This window comes from Apostichopus japonicus, chromosome 20 (assembly GCF_037975245.1).
Source record: "Apostichopus japonicus isolate 1M-3 chromosome 20, ASM3797524v1, whole genome shotgun sequence".
In the NCBI taxonomy this organism is placed as follows: Eukaryota; Metazoa; Echinodermata; class Holothuroidea; order Aspidochirotida; family Stichopodidae; genus Apostichopus; species Apostichopus japonicus.
The window spans coordinates 30,326,393-30,346,579 of NC_092580.1; the positions used below are offsets into that span (position 1 = coordinate 30,326,393).

At 37.4% G+C, this 20,187-nt stretch overlaps 1 protein-coding gene across 1 annotated transcript; it reads left to right on the forward strand.

Annotated features, from left to right (window-relative positions):
• The first annotated feature begins 5,746 nt into the window (after positions 1–5,746).
• Positions 5,747–15,435, forward strand: LOC139960893 (small ribosomal subunit protein mS25-like). The gene is made up of 5 exons (XM_071959564.1): positions 5,747–5,935; positions 6,810–6,888; positions 9,353–9,459; positions 12,544–12,631; positions 13,356–15,435. The coding sequence occupies exons 1-5, from the start codon at positions 5,881–5,883 to the stop codon at positions 13,585–13,587; spliced, it is 561 nt and encodes a 186-aa protein (XP_071815665.1). The 5' UTR covers positions 5,747–5,880; the 3' UTR covers positions 13,588–15,435.
• Positions 15,436–20,187: the final 4,752 nt, after the last annotated feature.

The window sequence follows — 20,187 nt, forward strand, 5'->3', positions numbered from 1 at the left end:
GTCTTTTACTCTAACATCACTGCTGACATCTTGGTAGAAGAAAATAAACAACACCCCGTTACAAAATACAACATGGACTGACGTTTTTCGTTTTTCTTCTTTGGAATATGCTTTCTTAACATATAAAAACTAATTTTGTTACATTAAGTCATCATTTTACCTTAAATGTACAGAGGAGGCTGAACTACATATGGTAGCATCTGAAAAATGCGTACAGCCTCAGTGATTCTGCGTACAATTCGTGCAATGATAAGTACATTTTACAGGAATCTTTCGAAGCGTAGGTGAAATACCTACTCATTGAAAGTCTAGGTTTCTCGGTGGTTGAAATATCATATGATTTTTCTTTCTTCATGTATAGGGCTACATTTAACTAAACTATACCAGAGGTTTGCTTGATTATATTTAACATTTCGACCTATACAGCGCATTTTGGATGTCTATATTTGTTATGTTGAATTTTCTTATATGATATGTAATAAAAGTTATTTGTTACAACATTGAAACGACATCGAATGACTGTCCATATCATTTTCAAGTGACATATACAACTTTCAGGAAAGAATTGACATAATAGTGGAATATGTATATGGATGGAAATAGAGAAATTGGAAAATTCATCAACTCACATTTCAGGACTATTTCGATCAGTCCATAAAACAAGGGCTATTTCAGTCCATTTTCGCAATTACAAGTGTTTCACATGCAACACAATCACATATTTTAAGAGCATTGGCCCCTTTCTAGTGTACATAATTATCAATTTTCTCCCAAAACTCATTAGCTCATATTGTTTTCCATCCGGTGTATCATTGCAATAGATAATTACTTTCACAGATCTTTTTACTCCATCGTTTGTCTATTAATTATATAATGCTTATTTTTGTTTTAATTCCGTAGTAGTTCTGCTGGTTTCTCATGTAACGAGATGTGAGAAAAAGATTCCCACAGGAGCTAAAACTAAATTAAAGCTATCTGCTCCGCTAATTATGTTAGCACCTCTCAAAAGACAAAAACAACAGGAAACAAGAGAGAAGGGGAACAAAATAGTTTTACTAGTTTCCCACGAACTACAGTTTAATAGTTATGTTAATCGACAAAACTAACTTTCTTTGTTGTTTGTGTAAATTGTTATACAAAATTCAACTATTTTTGTCAGTTTAGAGATTAGTCATACCGCTCTAGTATAAAAACATGTCTGTTTCTATCGTGAATTAAAGGATGTTTGCACAAGACAGCCCTGGAAGGACGACATTCCCTTCTGAGGTGAAATGATCTGACCATATATCCGCTCAATGTGAAATCATATTTCCGGCTCTAAAGCCCCGATTCCTCTTTGAAGACTCAATTCAAAACAAAAGGAAATCTTGCATGAACCTTGAGGTCACCAATGGTTGAATTTTGGCACAAAAGTCATTTTGATAGGTTATAGACCGTTAGAAACACTGCTATTAGTTTAGTAAACTATATAAATATTTCTTGAGAATTTACCACATTAATATCTGAGGCTCATGAATTAAAGTGGATAGACTACTTTAGTCTGACACGAACTGACTATTGGGGCAATAGTTTTTCTCAGATACCCAACAACCTATCAATCACTGAATATGGCCCAAACAACTTTCGCAGTACAGTATAAAACTTCAGTATAGTCACTGGGTAAATCACGAATGGTGCTCACTGTCAGCAACATGGTGCTATACTGTTCAATTTGATATAAAATTGGAAGAAACATTGCTTTGGTTGAGTAATTAGAATTTTGTTTGATATGGCTAGATTATCAACATTGGCAACTAGATCTACACTGCAGTTGGGGAACCAATCCCATCAGCAATTAAGCCTTAAAGGAGCATTCCAGAGATTAGGGATATTTTAATACTGAATAAACCGGACTTACGATGTAGACATATTGATATCACTAACATGTCCTTCCGCCATTTTGTTTGTGTTAGACTACATAGAATATACCAAGACTAACATGCTGTCTAATGCCATCTCTTAGCTTAACTCCACAGCTTATTATAGATGCATGGCAATGAAAGGAAGGTTTCGAGCACACTCTAGCTCTTCACAAGAGGATCAACCATCGATATTTTCCCCAGATATTCTAATCAGTTGAAACAAGACCGTTAATTATCTCATTGAGGTCGAATCTGACGATGGCCTTTATATTCATGCAGCCGCTGTTTAATTTTTAGAAGGATTTTACTTGCCGTGTAGCCTTACATAAGAAACACGTGGATTTTAAAATTTAAGAGTTAAGTTATTTCTTATATAGACTTAATTTTTAGTCTTAACATGCCTCAGAATTTTTAATACAATTAAGTCGGTTTCAATTACACAACGTCATCACCTAGCCTTTATTAAATACTTCATTCGCATCTGGCCCTCTCATAAATGTTAACGGACAAGTTTGAGTCTAAAGATCTTAATTATAGTATAAATATACCCCAGAATGCGCCATTTGATGTCCAAAGTTTGTTTTCTTTTGGAAGGACCACAACATCTCTTACAGTGCTTCAATTAACCCAGGGCAGGATCCCTGCATATATAAACAAAGGCGTTCGCCCGCAGCCTTTCCACAAAAGTTCAGTCCTTAAATAAATCAGTCTGGGGAAATTTAATTTGTCCCCACACCCCCCTCCTCAAACATTAAGATCATGCGCTCTGGAGACAATTGACACGAGGCCTCGGCTGTATCTCCTTCCACCCTTCCATTATCGTCAGGACTGGACAATTTGAATCCCTGTGATGAGATGACATGTCATCAACCATGTTTCAAAATAAATAATACAGGCTAAAATTTGATAGATGTTCATATTTCGGCTTTTAAATCATTTTTTTTATAATGTAATTTTTTTTTTAAATTTTGTATATAATATATATACAAAAAAAATAGTATAAAACTGGTAACGTTTATTAACCTATGTGTAATTAAGTTACTTGTTCGCAAGTCGTACATTGCGGTCATCCAGTCAGTGGGCGATGTTGTTTATAGCACCATGCACAATTGGGCCTATACTGTGACTTTAATTTAATAATATAGGCCTACAAAATTGATTGTCCTTCTTCTTTCACATGTTTCTTGTTGAAGCATATACTGGATTATACCGGTACGTGGACAACCAGCGAAAGGAAATGATGTCACCACTAGACAGGATATGAGACAGGTCTGATGACCGAAAACAAAATAACTTCACAACCGGATAGACAGTGTAACGTCATGCGTACTTCGTCTGCGCATAAGTTATCTATAGAACAGCTTTGAGCTAGCAGAAGGTTTGGGAGTAATATGCTAATCTTTCACCAATTCTGGCTCAAAATGTAAACGGATATGGTGGGGTAATTTCTTTCATCTATGCATAAGAGGCCTTGGACAGAGTTGGGGTGGGTAGAGGGGAGACCATATCAGAAGGTAAAGCCGTGGATAAGAAACCTAACCCTTAGTTGGTCGATCAGACACTCCAGGCTAGAACCGGCCTCACGACCTATATATTTCATGCATGCTTCTAATATGCCAACTCGACAATACAGCTGAAAGGAGGAGATGTCGAATTGTAAATTTAAAAGAGAATGAAAATAATCGTTTCCAAGGGTTGCGGAGCTCAGTGGCGGCGGAACCGGGGGGGGGGGGCTTGGGGGGATCAGGCCCCCCCAATATAAAAGTTGAGGGGGAAAATGCATGATAAGCCCCCCAATATTTACCAAGGCTCCGAAACGTGCATGTGCCCATTTTTAAATGCATACTTGTCGATCTGTCCGATGCACACTTATACTATAAAGGTGTAATAATTTTAGTAATTGCTGGGGGACCTTGGTCCCTCGGACCGTCCCCTGACTATAGACCACATTATCACCCCAACCGCGTCTTCACGCCCCGTGAAAAGTGGAAGCAGTTAGTGTGAGTACCGGTAAGCGTAACACAACTTCGTCTTAGGCCAATGACTTGCCTCATTTCAGCCAGTTCTCCAACATCCCCTTACTTAGTGGCGGAGCGTCCATATATACAGCCAGGGGGCGGATCCCCCCCCCCCCTCCTGACGGACTCAAATGGACTGCTGGCGCCCTTTTCAGCTTTTCACTACTTTTAACTTATTCGCGATTATTGACTATTTTATTGCGCTCTCATATACCTATTGACATTTGTTATATTCTGTTGGTGTAATTTTCCGACAAAATGGCGACGACACCTATTTATTCTCCGTTTATCTGTAAATTAGCAAGGCCCGGAAAGGGTCATTTCCTGCAATCTAGGGAGTAACTTTACTCAAAAATTTCTGTACGCTCCGCGCCAACCTGTGATGGCGCTCCGCTTAGATAGTGTCGAAAGCGCCCCTACAGACCATTCTTGCCCCCCTGACCAATACCCATAGCTCCGCCACTGCCCTTAATACACTCAAAAACGTCTTTGCGAGTACACTACGAGTAATAGCTACTCTCTTAAAACACCTTCGAATATACAAATTACAATGTTTTTACAGACTTTAACGTGCAATCTGAGAAATTGCAGGCTTGAGACCCATATTTTAGGGCTAGGTATTCGCAGCATAAAATACTCGGGAAATGCCGTTTCCGGCCATCTGGGGGTTTGAAAAAACCCAAAATTTTCTTGTACTCTCCGCGCCAACTGATGGTGGCGCTCCGCTTAGATAGTCTCCACAAATTAGCCCCCCAATAATTTTTCCGTTCCGCCGCGCCTGCCAGTGGCGGAGCTGGTGACGCTGTGGAGCCTGGGACAAAGGTGGGACGTGCTCCTCGGGCCAGTTTCCTGAAAACTTTCAAATTCCTCTTTCAATAATGTAGAGCTTTGTTTTGGTAAAGAAGGGTAGCCTTTGTATGAAATTATTTAAAAGCGCCAATCGGTTGAGAAATTACAACAACAAAAAAGAGCTGGAATTAAAAAATTGCCATCTTGTTGAAAAACGTTCGAATAAATCAATTTATGGTGCAGATGCACAAATAATTATTTTTTTTCTTGACGTTTTCAGGTGACATTGTGGATTGCCGCCTCAAAGTCACAATGTCCCACTCAAAACCTCCCCAAGCTGTGATGTTTCTTCCAACTCCCCCTCCCCCAACACCATGCACAATAGTTAACCCTCTTTCACCGTCACTGTCAATTTCCACTGGTATCATAAACATGTACACTGCTAAAACCGCAAACATATTGTTTTTAGTAGCTCGAAGAACGAAATTAATTAACAGCTATACATATTAAACACGCCACTCTGAAATTGTTTCCACCTACTTTGTGAAGACACACAATGAACACTTCTATGGTACTTAAACTTTACCGTACTATGGTAATAGTTCCACGTTAATGGTAACCATAATTTTCTCATACTCTCTCTTCGTCAGGCTTACATTCATGATGTCGAAACGGTTCAGCAACCTAAAAATATATTTATATAAATACAGAAAGAGGGGTAGACTAAATAACACCTGAAATAGATCTCCACTACTTCAATTGGTCAATATAGTTTACAACTGAAAGAGCACATTATCTTCTGTCAAAGCTATGCCACTCAAACACCGTACACAAGCAGTGTGTTAGACATTTCGTAATCACGTTCCTGGTTGGTGTGTTGTTATTGATCGCTAACTTCAATTGAAGTCCCATTGAAATAAAATAAAGTTATTTTACTTCAGTGATCAGGGCACATGGCAAATGGTTGGGCACAGGCTGAAGAGGATCTGTTACACATCTGTTCACCTTTCATTTCCAAGTTTGGCCTCAAAGGTAGTTCCACGACATGCATGAGAGATTTTATGGACGAGAACCGTATTAATCTCGCCAGATTGACACAATTTGGTGGACCATAGGTCTCTTACTTAAAAATCGAATGTGTATCAGAGTTTGAGCAATAAAAGAGGATAATAATGCCTATGAAAGGAAAGTTTCCGTTGAGAAGGACGTTGCGGTATCTTGAAAGGGGAAATGTCCGGTCACACTAATTAGCGTCAACTCACGACAACTCACGACAACTCAAGACAACTCAAGACAACAGGTTTAAAATAACATCAAATACAATTGATGTTATCAGAGTATATCTGGAAACACGTTTAAAAGTGACTGGAACCAGCGTGCATACAGATCTTTCAAGGGAAAAAATGTTTTTGTCGTAAAAATCGCCAACTTTTTCCTAACGTTGAATTAGACGACGTGATGCTATTGCGATTGCGCAATGCCATTGGACCGAACCATTATAATATGAGTGGGTTTGTGCTAGGTTTGGAAAGTACCTTGTGTACAGTGTCGGTAAGGTGGGTTGTCGTAGTAATAAAGCACCAAAGTATGGTGAATGAACTCCAAATCAAATTATTTAATGTTTTAAAATAATGAATACTTCTTATTATTTTTCCATTTTAATTTACATATGTTATTATTAATTTTACAGAGTCTTGCTTACTATCATCTTGCCCGGTTTTATTATTCTCTCCGTCAAATCATTGAATGTTTTTAAAATAATGAATACTTATTGTTTTTCCATTGTAATTTACATATGTTATTGAAAAATTACACTTACCTGTAGTGTAATGGTTCGGTCCAATGTCATTGCGCAAGCGCAATGGCATCACGTCGTCCAATTCAACGTTAGAAAAAAGTTGGCGATTTTTACGACAAAAACATTTTTTCCCGTGAAAGATCTGTATGCACGCTGGTTCCAGTCACTTTTAAACGTGTTTCCAGATATACTCTGATAACATCAATTGTATTTGATGGTATTTGATGGTATTTTAAACCTGTTGTCTTGAGTTGTCTTGAGTTGTCGTGAGTTGTCGTGAGTTGACGCTAATTAGTGTGACCCGAAATGTCTACCTAAGAGACACAGTGAAAATTGTAACCATTAACTACAATACGTTAGGAGAAACTCACAAGGGTGCCAGGTATTGATATGTTGTAAAGAATTACATACAAACGTGTCACTTGGGTGTGTTTAGGCTAGATCCAAAGGAAAGATTGTTAGCTTTGCCATATAGATCTAGTCTATGCAATCATTGTAATCCAAATGAATAAGTACTCTAACTTTATGGCCTAGCCTAGGCCTAAGTAAGATAGACACTGGGCCGCTTAGCCTAGGCCTACTTTGTGAGCTAGGTCAACCAAGTTTGTGAATGATTGCAACTTAATCCATCTAAGAAGAAATGTAGTGGTTGGCCAAATATTTGGTCAGTTTTCTTATGTAGGGCCTACAGCTTAACAGTTTTATTTGTAAAACACAAACTTGTGGTATGAGTAGGATGGTGACTTCGAAGTTCGGCCACTTAAGACTTAAAACACCCCAAAACTAAATCTTCTGGTCTAAATCACCAGAAAATATACTTCATATGGTGGGAGAATTGTGTTTTAGTACAATACACGGCCAAACTTTCTTTCCTGCAAACTGTTTTCACGTTGTTTTCCAAGAAAATTCTTCGTGATTGTGGAACTGGTATTTCTTGCTAGAGTATTGCGAAGTTCGGACACGCAACCTACAGTGTGGCGCTGGTACAAATTGGTGGCGCTGTTGCTCTTTCAGTAATTATAACAGACTTCATAGATCTTCGTCATTTTATTGACAAATATGTAAGTAATTTCTTGCACACGGGTCATTTTGGAGAGAAAATAACTGTAGCTTCTTACTTTTTGGTGAAATTTGGCTCTTCCTGTAGGTTTTCATGGTGAAAATTGTGTATTTCTTAGGGTGCCCGAACTTCGCAGTATGGCGAACTTCGCAATACTGACTATACTGTACAACAGCATTCAGAGTAGGCCCTACAAGTAGAATTCCCCTTGGTGTGACCGTATGTGTACTGAATTGTTTTGCCCTAAATCTTACAGTGCTCTCCAAATCTCCCGAGTAGCTGTACACACAATGAGGCTGTGTAAAAGCACAGGTATCTTTTCTAGAAAATTCAAGAGTACAAGTACATACAAGGTAGGATATTATTTACAGTAGGCTGCCTGTATTCAGCCAATTTTCTGTTCAATAATGATCCCGGTCATGTAGGTTAAATATGACTGGTGTAACACGTTTTAACTGACTGTTGCATAAACTCACATATATACGTATGCGTGTATTATTTTTATAAAATTATACTAATATACCTGTACCTCCTACCGAATTAAGATTATTTATCTTTATACAAACATGCTTTTCTCTTTCAAAAACTTGATATTCCAACATTGTCAAGGGTATCTTTCTTATTTTGTGACAAGAATGTCTATATTTTTTCCCAATTCAAAGAGATTTTAACAAATATAGCAATATACTGTGCACAATTACAAGACTGTGAAATTGAAATTGCTAAGTTGCAGTCTTACACAATACACTGTAGTTAAGGCTACGTTGAACAGTACTTAATTAGGCTTGACATACATACATGATGATCCCAATGTATTCCTAACGTTGTAGTAAACTTGTATAAACAGCCCATTTGATGCTGGAAGATATATCTTGATAATTTTGCCAAATTTACAAATAATTTACACAACACTGGGAGCATCTATTCATGATTTGGGGATGCACATAAAGTGTCTGTCACAGTGTTTTAAGGTATGTGACAACGTACATGTATGTGTTAATGAGCAAATTCAACTTTAAATATTAGGCCATTGAAGCGCAAACTAACATACAGTAGAAATGAATAATGGATACATTTCGATCACTCCACAAACAGCTTTCAATTAAAGGCATTGAAGACTCTGAAAAGTTAACTTTCCGTTGCGTGCAAGTGAAGATTTCTGCTTGTCGCTACAAAATGCAGACAGTAATGAAACGTGATACCTTGTTATCTTTAGCTGGACCTGAGATAATCCATCGCTGTATCGTTTGTACACTGTGCTGTGGGTATTGACCGCAGCTGTATGTACTGACTGTACACTAGTGTCTAACTACCGACGGTAGCAAGCTGTGTGTGTATTTTCTGGGATCGATGGTGGTGTCTAACACTTCGGTTACACCTCATTTGAAACTAGGTTAGATTATCAGCAATAAGCATGAGACATTTCTTTTCTTTGTGTGCGAGTCTTCACACCCTTTAAGTATAAAGATCGAAGAAAGAATTTGGAAATTCCCTTTCCTGCCACATTCTGCCTCAGATTAAGGGCTTTTATACCTGGCTATGTAGAAATGCAAAGGTACCGTGAAAAATCACGGTTTGGATCTCATACGTAGATCTAGCTAAGCTGACGGAGTACAGCAGTCTGAAGCATATGTCCCTAGGTTTTAGTCCAGCCTGATCCTATGATTCTTGAGTCTTTCAAAAAATTTGTGTATAATATTCATACTAATGCTGAATAGTATTTCTGAGATTAGGTAATGTTAATTAAGGTAATTGATTTTTCTTTCTTTTTTTGTCTCCTCTACAGGGATTTTGTCTTTTACAATTTACCACAGTTGCAGTACAAGAACCATAATGTTCAGATGCAAACATTCAAGAACCTCACACCATCACCTTTTATTCGCTGTTTCTTAAGTAAGAACGAAACATTCAAATTCTTTCCTCTTTCGTAACTTTAATTTGTTCTGTAAATATCTATATATATGTTGTTGTCTAGCTATATGTAGTAGTAGATCTCACTTTTGGATGGAACCAAAATTGTGGTGAATGGAGAAATAGTGTTGCAGGTTCCCTTAATTTGCAAACAAAATGAAACATATAATGTTAATCCATTTTCCACTTTAATGTTAAAAACTATGAAACATTGATCATCACAAGCTAAAATAGTTGATGTATAAAATAAATTCTTATAACTCTAATTCAAAGTATGATACTCTGATAACAATCCAGTCTTCATTTTTGGACTTTCTTTGGTAACTTGCCTGAGAGCAGAATACCTATGAAGGCTAAGGTAGATCTACTTTTACTGTATGCATTCCGAATAGTGTGTGTGTTTTTGTATGTCCAAGCTTGTAAACACTTTCTCTGAATCTCAGTACAGATGAAAAGTTTAGTAAAATATAATATTTCATAAAATGCAGCTAGGACATGTAACTGTACATGCCATACCTAAAAGGGATGGGTTAATATTCATTTATTTTGTAGTAAACAGTGGTTAAATGTGTAATAATGGTCGGTAATTGTAATATAGTCTATTCTAACCCCTAACCGTTTGAACTCAATCCCATGCCCTCTCATAATGTAGAGAGTAGAACAATTCAACTTGTGTTTTAGTTCATGTTGTTACATTTAATTACCACCGGTCTAAATGTTATCACTTAGACACATCATTATGCTTCCTATCTGTTATCAAATGATTTATTTTTCATAACAGATGCTTTGCTATCAAACACAAGCTGTTTTCTATCAAGAGACTTCAAAAGTCAAAATAGGAAAAGTTTGTTGTGATCTGCTATAAACACTTATTGATCAAGTAACATTTAAGTAATGATTTTAGAATGCATTATGGCATTAAACTAACTTGTAACTAAGATCAATACATAGAGAGATTATAAAATCATAGTCTTCAATCTGCAGACAAGAGTATTGTGTTTGATAAGATTTTCACTGTCAAGGTTCATTTGTTTTAAATGTGTGAATCCTGTCCATCTTTTGCTTGACAAGTTGACAGTATCATGGGTATTGCCCAGGTTACAGAAAGTGCCCAAAAATGTTCAAGAAACCGCAATGTTGGTTTCCACTGCTTTCAATATGTGCTGAGATGTTGCCTCAATATGTGCCTCAAAGAACAGTTTCATCACCTCTAAGTAATACAACACCAAAAATATAAAAGGCAATGCTTGAGAAGTTGAGTACAGCACCTTAATGTGAGAACTAGAATTGAGAACTGGTGCTAAATGAACATAACTGGTGCTAGATTAATAAAATTGGTGATAGATGAATATAACTGGTGCTACAGTAGATGAATATAACTAGTGGGAGATGAATATAATTGGTGATAGATGAATATAACTGGTGGTAGATGAATATAACTGGTGATAGATGAATATAGCTGGTGCTAGATGAATATAAATGGTGATAGATGAACATAACTGGTGCTAGATGAATATAACTGGTGCTAGATGAATATAACTGGTGCTAGATTAATATAACTGGTGCTAGATGAATATAACTGGTGCTAGATGAATATAACTGGTGCTAAATGAATATAACTGGTGCTAGATGAATATAACTGGTGATAGATGAATATAACTGGTGATAGATGAATATCACTGGTGATAGATGAATATAACTGGTGATAGATGAATATAACTGGTGATAGATGAATATAACTGGTGCTAGATAAACATAACTGGTGCTAGATGAATACAACTGGTGATAGATGAATATAACTGGTGATAGATGAATATAACTGGTGGTAGATTAATATTACTGGTGATAGATGAACATAACTGGTGATAGAGAATATAACTGGTGCTAATTGAATGTAACTGGCGCTAGATGAATATAACTGGTGATAGATGAATAAAACTGGTGATAGATGAACATCACTGGTAATAGATGAATATAACTAAAATGAGTTTTACAGGTTAATAGCCCTGTATACACAATAAGTAATCTTTGTACAGTTTTCCTTCTGGAATAACCACTTGCTCATTTCTGTACAGCAGACACCTAGACCAACTAACCCCATATTCAGTACAAGCTTATTCAAAATCTGTTGAAATGTTTTGAGAAGCTCTTTTTTCTGTCCAAGATAAACAGTACACATCTGAAGTTTCTGATAATCTGGGAAACTTATTAAATATTTGCACATTATGACGTGGAGTGTTGCACTCATCAACATTCCTCATTTCAGGCCTGAATAAGTTAACCCCTAAATACAAGCCCACATATATCATTTAAATAATGAGATGTTCCTCCTTTTTTTTACATGAATATTTCCAAAAATTGCCTTAGACCACAAAGCTGTGTTCAGTGTCCTTGAAATGAAGGTTGTAAAAACAAAGTAATAACATAACATTAAATTAGGCAGTCACTCCCTCTACGTCATCAAATGTGCATAATTAGGGAATGTTTATTCATAAATCAGACTAGAAATTAAGAAAAGATTTGACAAAAGAATGGTCAATCTTTGATGGATTTTGATGGGAGATGCAGCTATTTACATGATTTTGAATGTCTATTAGAGGGATTTAGGATAATGCTGTTCATAGGTGTCTGGAGACCTTAACTGACTATTGCACTCTTTTTTTTTTATTGAGTAACTCATACAGAATGGAACATTTTGCCACAACATATCAGGACTGCATCTTCTGTGGACAATTTTAAAACCAAACTGAAAACTCATCTCTTTACCCATTAATTCATTGTCTATATATGTTAGTGCTTTTTTATCCATGGTTATTGCCTTTTGTGTGCTATTTTACTTTTTATCATTCGGTCATATGCTTCTTTAGCTGTGTGTTTGACTTGTATTCTTTATGTATTTTTTGACCTTTTTATTTGTAAAGCGCCCTGAGACTTCTGTTACGGGCGCTTAATAAGAACTGTTTATTATTATTATTATTATTAACTCTTCAACTTACTGTTGGGTGGAGAATTCATGTTGATTCTTGAACAGTTTATGATATATATATTTATTTTTTTATATTTCAGATGATGGTGATGAGGTGCTTATAGATATTGACAGTAAATCCAATACATCCATTTTAGAACATGTTAAGAAACTTTTAGGAAAATCAGAGTGAGTCATATAACTTTTCAAAATCTGTTTTTTACAATATGATTTATGATGTGTCCTTTTTTAGTATTTCTATAGTGGAACCTTAGCCAGCTCCTTTAAAATTTGAAAATGAAATGTTTTCTGAAGCATCTTGTTTGCATTTGCAAAATAAATGGTCTCAGGCCTCATAAGTATTAGATTGTTTAAATGTATCTATTTATATTTAGAAGCTGTCAAAAAGGGGGCGGGGGGTGGGGGGGGGGTAGTCAGCTGCCTCTACCCCCTTCCTATGCATATTGTACAGCTTTATCAAAGGCATGCACCAAGTTTTCAATATGCCAAGTAAGGAAGTAACCTTTTCCATACAGACCTATGTTACTTCGACCAAATTTGTATCTTTAACTTTGGACATAAATTGTCATTGTTCCCAAAGAACTGACAGAGCCAGAAACCACCATGAAGACCTGTAACCTATACTTTAGATGTAGCATGCCCGGTATGCACATATGGCCACTTAGTGTGAGCTATACACTTAGATGTAGCATTCCCCATATTGCTGGTTAGTGTGTAAAGTAACTGCCTTCAATCCCAATAGTTTGAGACAAAGTGAAATATATTCTTGTTATCAAATGAACTAACGACACATTGTCAACTAATCAAAGCCCTCCTGGTGTACCAGATATCTAGGCCACTTGTCTACAAATTTGATAAATAAACCTTGGTCAAATTTCTTAACTTCTTGCAGAGAGATTCTGTCTGCAGAAAGGAAAGCTAGGGAGAAAAAGACAAATCCAGCTAATTTCGGAAGGGAGTTTGCCAGGGAGTGTATTTGCCAGGTTCCAGGACAAGTACCGTGTCCATCTGTCGTGCCTCTACCCGAAGAGCTAAGAGGAAAGAATATCGATTACAGAACTCTATTGCTTAAAGCCGCCCGTGGAAGAGACCCTAATGTTCCAGATGAAGAGGAGGATGATTAGTAAGGGTGATGAAGCTCTGACAAGAGGAAGGAAAAAGAATGGAGAAGTGGCTTTCGGACGTGCGATATACACCTGTTACATGATTCTCATTGAGTGAATGCATGGCATAGTCAACAGTCAGGTCACGTGATGCTTGTAAACACAAACAGTTATTTTGTTCTGACCATATATGAACAACAAATGAGTAACAACATGGATTTGTTCCTATGGGTTGTAGTTTTGAGTGGATTGTAATACAGTTTCTACTATGTACATAATATCATGACATCATGGACATAGTTACTGTACTTTCAACTTGATTGTCTGATTGTCTATGCACAATACTAGTACTGTATTATCCAGTGGGTCCTTTGATGCAATTAACTAGGGGCCCAGTGTTCAAGGGGGTTTTGTGATCCCTTCCCAGCAAAACATACCAACTTTCTAATTTTAAACTGTTCCTGCAAATAGCAAATGGGATGGGGGGGGGGGGCAATGGGTTGGTGGGAGTGGAGCACATGGTGTCTTAGTGCTACAGAGGAGTTCATCTAGCACTGCACATCACTAAGATTCTCAACTTCTACATCAGTCTGTGGATGTGTACATTCAGAGTTGGCAGAGGAGGGTCCAGTTATGGAGGGATCAAGAGGGGTGAGGCCCACACTAAACTTTGAAGGGCAGTGGGATATGTGACTTTGATTCGAAGGGGCAAACAACAAGATTGTCATCAGAATGTATCAACAGAATTGACCCTCAGTGCATTTTGTACCACAAATTCCCCCATTTGAATATTTTTTTTTCTCAACAAAACAGCCATTTTTAATTTACTATTGTGCTTTGATTTTTCATCTAAAACAGCCATTTATTTTGTCACATTGTATTATTAATTTCTCGACAAGAGGACATTACTAAATACACAAGAGCACTTTCTCACGTCAAAAATAGCACAATAGTTAGAACAAAAGGGTAACTTCTAATTATGGAAAGGGGGACCTTTTCACAGAAGTGGGTGGCTTGGCCCCTTTTCCGCCATCATTGTGTGTCGTTGGAATTAAGAAACAATTCACCCAATTGAACAGTAAACAAGGTTCATTACTATTTGTAACACTGTATTAAAGTGTTTGTACACTTAATGCTACTGAAAGACTGCCCTCATTTTTGTTAGTTTGTTCAGTGTCAAATCAAGTTCTCAAGTAATCATTTTACATTTGGATCATTGCAGCCTCAGGGAACACATAGTTATACAGCTCCTTTCTCCATATTGTATCCGCGGAATGACCCTCTAAACTTTGGTTGGAAAATTTCTCTTTGCACCCGCAACTCACAAAATTTCACATTTATGACTATATGAGATTATGAACCTGGCTTTACATTCTAGCTCCACCTTTACTTTTGTGTCAGTTTTTTGGGGGACTTTTGGAGGTCAAATCTTTGCCCACATGAGTGGTCACATGAATCTCACATCACAAACATAATGTCAATAGGAATATATCTACATTCAGACACATAAGTAAAGGCCCATGGCCAGGCTAGAGCACAGGAGGACTGTGCACCTTCCCCTCCCCACTCATGTGTGTCACCATCATGTCAGTTGCTGGGTGGGCCTACATAAGTATGCAATTTATAGGAAAAGAGCATGATACATGCCAAGTTGGAACTAATGGAAATGTTTCTCTTATGTACTCCTTCTTTATGTCAAAGGCTCCCCCTGTGGTCAGTAAAGCTTGTTTTAAATTTTCCATCACTAAAAGACATGTCTACTGACACACCCTATTCATTTGGTACTTTACTATTCCATGAGGTGGCTGTATGAAACATTAGAGTGAAATATTAAACCTGATGAATGGAGATTATATTCTGAAAACCTGACTTATTTGCAGTTAATTTGTATTTTTTATTTTTATTTTGTAAAGGGAAAGTTGCTATTGTAAGAAAGGGGATGAAATGATAGCATGTAGGAGTTGATTTGTTGGTGTATTTTGATTGAAATTACTTGTTAATATAGTTAACAATTAAGTGTTGTTAGGAAGTGGTCCACAAGTAGCTTTGCATGAAACTTTGAAGAAAGTCTGTAGAAAAAGAAAAGTAGTTAGGAAATCATTTTTATATTCTCTTGGCAGCTTTGTTTGCTTGTTTGTTCTTCTTCCTAAAAAAAGAACACTCACAAAATTCTTTGCAAACAAAATGTTGAATGTTTTACTTTTTATATTGTTCCAGACATTCATATTTAAGTGCATCATACGAGAAATTTTATGTAATACATATTCATTTCTAAGTTCATTTGAGCTCATATGGAAACCACTTTGTAGTTTAATGACCTACTACACTTACGGTGTAAAAAAACAACAACAGGGGTCTGAAAAGTGGGCGCTATTTAAAAATACCTGATCACAGTACCTACTGCCGAGTTTGTTTAGCAGGAACGAAGTACATAGCCTATGTTCTCTAACTGTAGGGTATTTCAAAACTCACGCCTATTTTGAGACAAAGATGACAAAAAATCATGAGGACCATTGACCCCAAAATCCTTCATTATCGTCCTGGTGCCCATCAAAGTAATAAATGGAGTTTGACCGTGACAAAAGAATTGTACAACATCTCTGTAGAGATATAAGGCAGATACTATAGTGGATAGTCAATTGAAGTTACAGGCCAGATGTAATAACTGCTGAAGATATTATCAAGTCAATGCGGTAGAGAATTTAAAAAAAAAGTCCCTTTCACGAAACGGTCCGCTTCATGAGAGACTCGTGCTTTGTAATTAGGGGTGGGGGGCTTCAGCGTTCCCAATACGTACTATGGCTAATGGTTATACGGACGTGGAACTTAATCATCATCCTCTGAACATCCAATTGTGGACTCTAAACGAAGTCGAATAAATAAATGGGGGCGTTTAAATATTAAAAAGTCAACCCCTAAAACGAAACAAAAAATAGAAAGACGGAAGAAGCAAGTCAATTGCCCATTCAATGTAAGGAGTAAATAGTGGCTGACCTTGCCAAGCACGTATTTACGAAAGATAATTATACAAACTATAATAAGCGAATTCCTCGCCTTTGTTAAATACTACGGTTGTACTACTACTCTTGATTGATGTGTTTCACATATATGTTGGGTACATAACCCGACCCATGGATGGTTACGGAAATAGTAACTCAAGTTGCGAGGGTCTGTTCTAATCACCGTAATGTTTGGAATTAGATAGTCGATCTCATCACCGTATTGTTTTGAATTGTGGGAGTGGTTGATCCAATTATATCCCTCCTAAGATGCGATGCGTTGTGTTTGGCAATATATTGTGAAAGTTCATCGTAATGTTACCTGCCGTGCACCATTGCGGTTTCAACAAAATGTATATGCCTACCGATCGTGTTGATGCCTCAGTGCTTGGACACTTTGCCATCAGGTGTGGTCGCACTCTTGAGGTGAGTAACATGGCTTGCGAACAAGGGCGGCGGAACCGGGGGGGGGGGCACGTGCCCCCCACTTTTCCTCAGGTTAAAAATGTGCCCTTTTTCTACATAAAAGTTGAGGTGTCTCAAGTTAGCAAGAGGCCAGGGAACCAAAATGAACACTCGGGAAGGGCCGTTTCCGGCCATCTGAGGGCATTGTAAAACCAAATATGTTCTTGCACGCTCCGAGCCAACTGATGGTGGCGCTCCGCTCAGATAGTCGTGCACACAAATTTGCAAATCCTGGCTACGCCCCTGACTTTTAATGAATTTATGTGGGTCAAACTCAAAGCTATTTCGAATGGAAACAATTTGTTAAGATATTAAGATATAAACTCTAATTCGGAAGTTCCTACATTAGCAACTAGCATGATTTCACCTCATTCTGTCTCAAAAGAAAACTTGTTCCTTGTTTCCCAATTTGCACATTGGATATTGCAGTATTGCAGTGCTAGTATGCATATTTTCCTTGAGGGTGGGGGGGGGGGGCGGGCGTTGATGGAGTGATGTGTATACGCAAATAAGATAATACAATAAGAGTTATAAAGGGTACTAAATATCAGGCTGTATCAGTCCAATCGAATTTCTGCAAAGTGCCCTTCGACGTCGGTGCCCCCCCCCCCCAGATTAAAAGTGCTTCCGCCGCCCTTGCTTGCGAACAATGGGGACTACAACTGCCATGGTGTACAACCGGTTGAGGTGAAACCTGTAGGTATGCATTCCATCTTTGTGACTTTATATATTATGCATGCTTTTACGTTGTTGTGCTTATATGACATACTCCTATGCAGGTTTCTTCATGACTGTCGTATTAGTTTTTGTGATGTCGAGTATTATTTGCTAACATCACTTATCAAATTTGGCTGCTAATATCACCGAATATTCTTTTTGGCTCCGCCTACCCCTTGTCGATATGTATTAATATTTCTTGATATCAATTTATTTACATGTTTACATGTGGTACCTCACTTTACGGTACGCCATCATGATCACGTGGTTACAGTCTCAATATATAGGTCAGAGGGTATTGGGGTTGAAAGTGGATCAAGACTTTCCCAGGGTCTAACTTGAGAGGCTTTTCTAAAAAAGTACATGGCAGTGCGGATGGTAGTGTACATGTGTGGCGCATAAATGGAAACCCCTTTCGGCATTTTGACTGGTCATCTGTGATCATGCACTCGTGTTCAAATCGTGGTACTACACTGTAGTAAGACTACACCGGAGTAAAATGTTTATCGCCCCCGTTTTATTTTCTGTAATGGAGATGCCAACATAACACCAAGATTCTGAATATGACCTAATGAATGCATGGTTTCAGTGTCAACACTTAGCTGTTTAGGAGGTAAAAAGGGGGGGGGGGGCGGGGTGGTCTGCAAAATATATAAGCTAAAGGTGATAGTATGATTCTTTGCAAAAATTCAGATCCACGATCAATCAGGTTGTTTCGATACGTACTTAAACATATATAAAGAATGTAAATAGTTATTAAACCAAACTGTCAATATTAAAGGTTCATTATGTATGGGCTAATTATGGTTATAAGTCTTAATGAGACCAAAAAAAGAAAGAAAGAAGGAAATAAAAGACAATAGGAAAACACAATGAGGAAATTACGAGAAAAATAATCTCAAAACTAATCATTCGGGAGCATTTTCAACTGTTTAGAGAGCGCTTGTCCTGAAAGATAAACATGAAATACACAAAACCGAAATGTTGTGATTTTTAAAACCTTCGAATCAGAAAATAGAAAGGATTATCCATCCTTAAATGTCGATTAATGAGCTGAGGTTTTCGGTTTTTGTGTGAAATTGTTGTATATCATGATCTCACTAACACATACCTGTACCGGATGCCGGGTGACGCCCTTCCATTTAAAGAGAGGTTTGTGATCGAAACCGATTCGACGGGTGCTTGTATGTTCTTCGTTCTCTTATTTCTATTTATATATTTTTTGGTTGATGAAACAAGGATGATACGTTGAAATGGTTCTGGTGGCACAAGGTTATATTTTCTGAAAGATACTTAATTTGGAAATATTGAAGTACCGGTATACAGGCAACCGAATATATAATACAGATATGTAATAAAGTAGATTACCCATAATATTGAGTACGGTGCATACCGTATTGAATCACCCTGCACCAAGGATATAGAGCTGTGAATTCCACCTCACCAAACGCAACAAGTATCGTAATAGTAAGATCGCTGTTAAATTCTAATAAGACACTCGTCATGACGTTTCCAGCATATTAACGTTACTTGGCTCAGCGCTGAATAATTCTACTGGAGAGCGCTGACTGCAGCCGACTCCCCCGCTTTCCTTTCGGGCAGACTGGGAAAGGAAGACATAAATAGAAGAAAACATATATTATGCATAATGATTGTACTAAAAGTGCTCTCTACTACATTCACGCTGCATATACATAGGTATGCAGACAACACCTTTCATGGTTTCGTACATGCGTAAGCGTACTGAACCCGTATTGAAACATCTATATGTTAGTACTCGCCGTATTCCATATAACACACTCCGTGGATTTATACTGGGACTCTATGCATGACGTACCGTAATACATCTAGTAAATGACTTAATAGGGCAGGGTTAATACTTACTCTTATTCGCAAGTATTGTATTCGTTCTAGTACTCAAACCAAGGACATTAAGTGTATACTTCCAGACATTGAGAAGTGTTAAAGTATACTACTGCAGTGTACCAGTGTACTTGCAGACATTGAGAAGTGTTAAAATATACTAGTGTAGTGTACTAGTGTATTTCCAGACAATGAGAAGTGTTACATTATACTGGTGTACTGTAGTAGTGTACTTCCAGACATTTAGGAGTGTTAAATTTTACTACTGTAGTGTTCAAGTGTACTTACAGACATTGAGAAGTGTTCAATTATACTGGCGTACTGTACTAGTATACTTCCAGACAATTTTGAATGGTTTCCCATGGTACCGACAGAAATTAGCAATCACACGTGACAAGGGAACATTTTAGGCTTTGATAACTCTATGCTACCGTTAGCGAATTTGTAGTAGGGATGGTGTTTGAAATATCCAAAGCAAAGCATAAATAATGTGATATAAAAGTTTACAAATAAGTTGCAGATGTCTTAAAGACTCCAAATCCACCATTCGACTTGAAATAAAATCGATTCAGAATAC

Bases quoted from the DNA above. Each gene is read 5' to 3' on its own strand.
- LOC139960893 (XM_071959564.1), top strand. From the start codon at position 5,881: ATGCCTATGAAAGGAAAGTTTCCGTTGAGAAGGACGTTGCGGTATCTT. The intron at 5,936-6,809 runs GAAATGTCCGGT...TTAGTGTGACCC, and splicing joins GTTGCGGTATCTTGAAAGGG to GAAATGTCTACCTAAGAGAC. The intron at 12,632-13,355 runs GTGAGTCATATA...AACTTCTTGCAG, and splicing joins AAACTTTTAGGAAAATCAGA to AGAGATTCTGTCTGCAGAAA.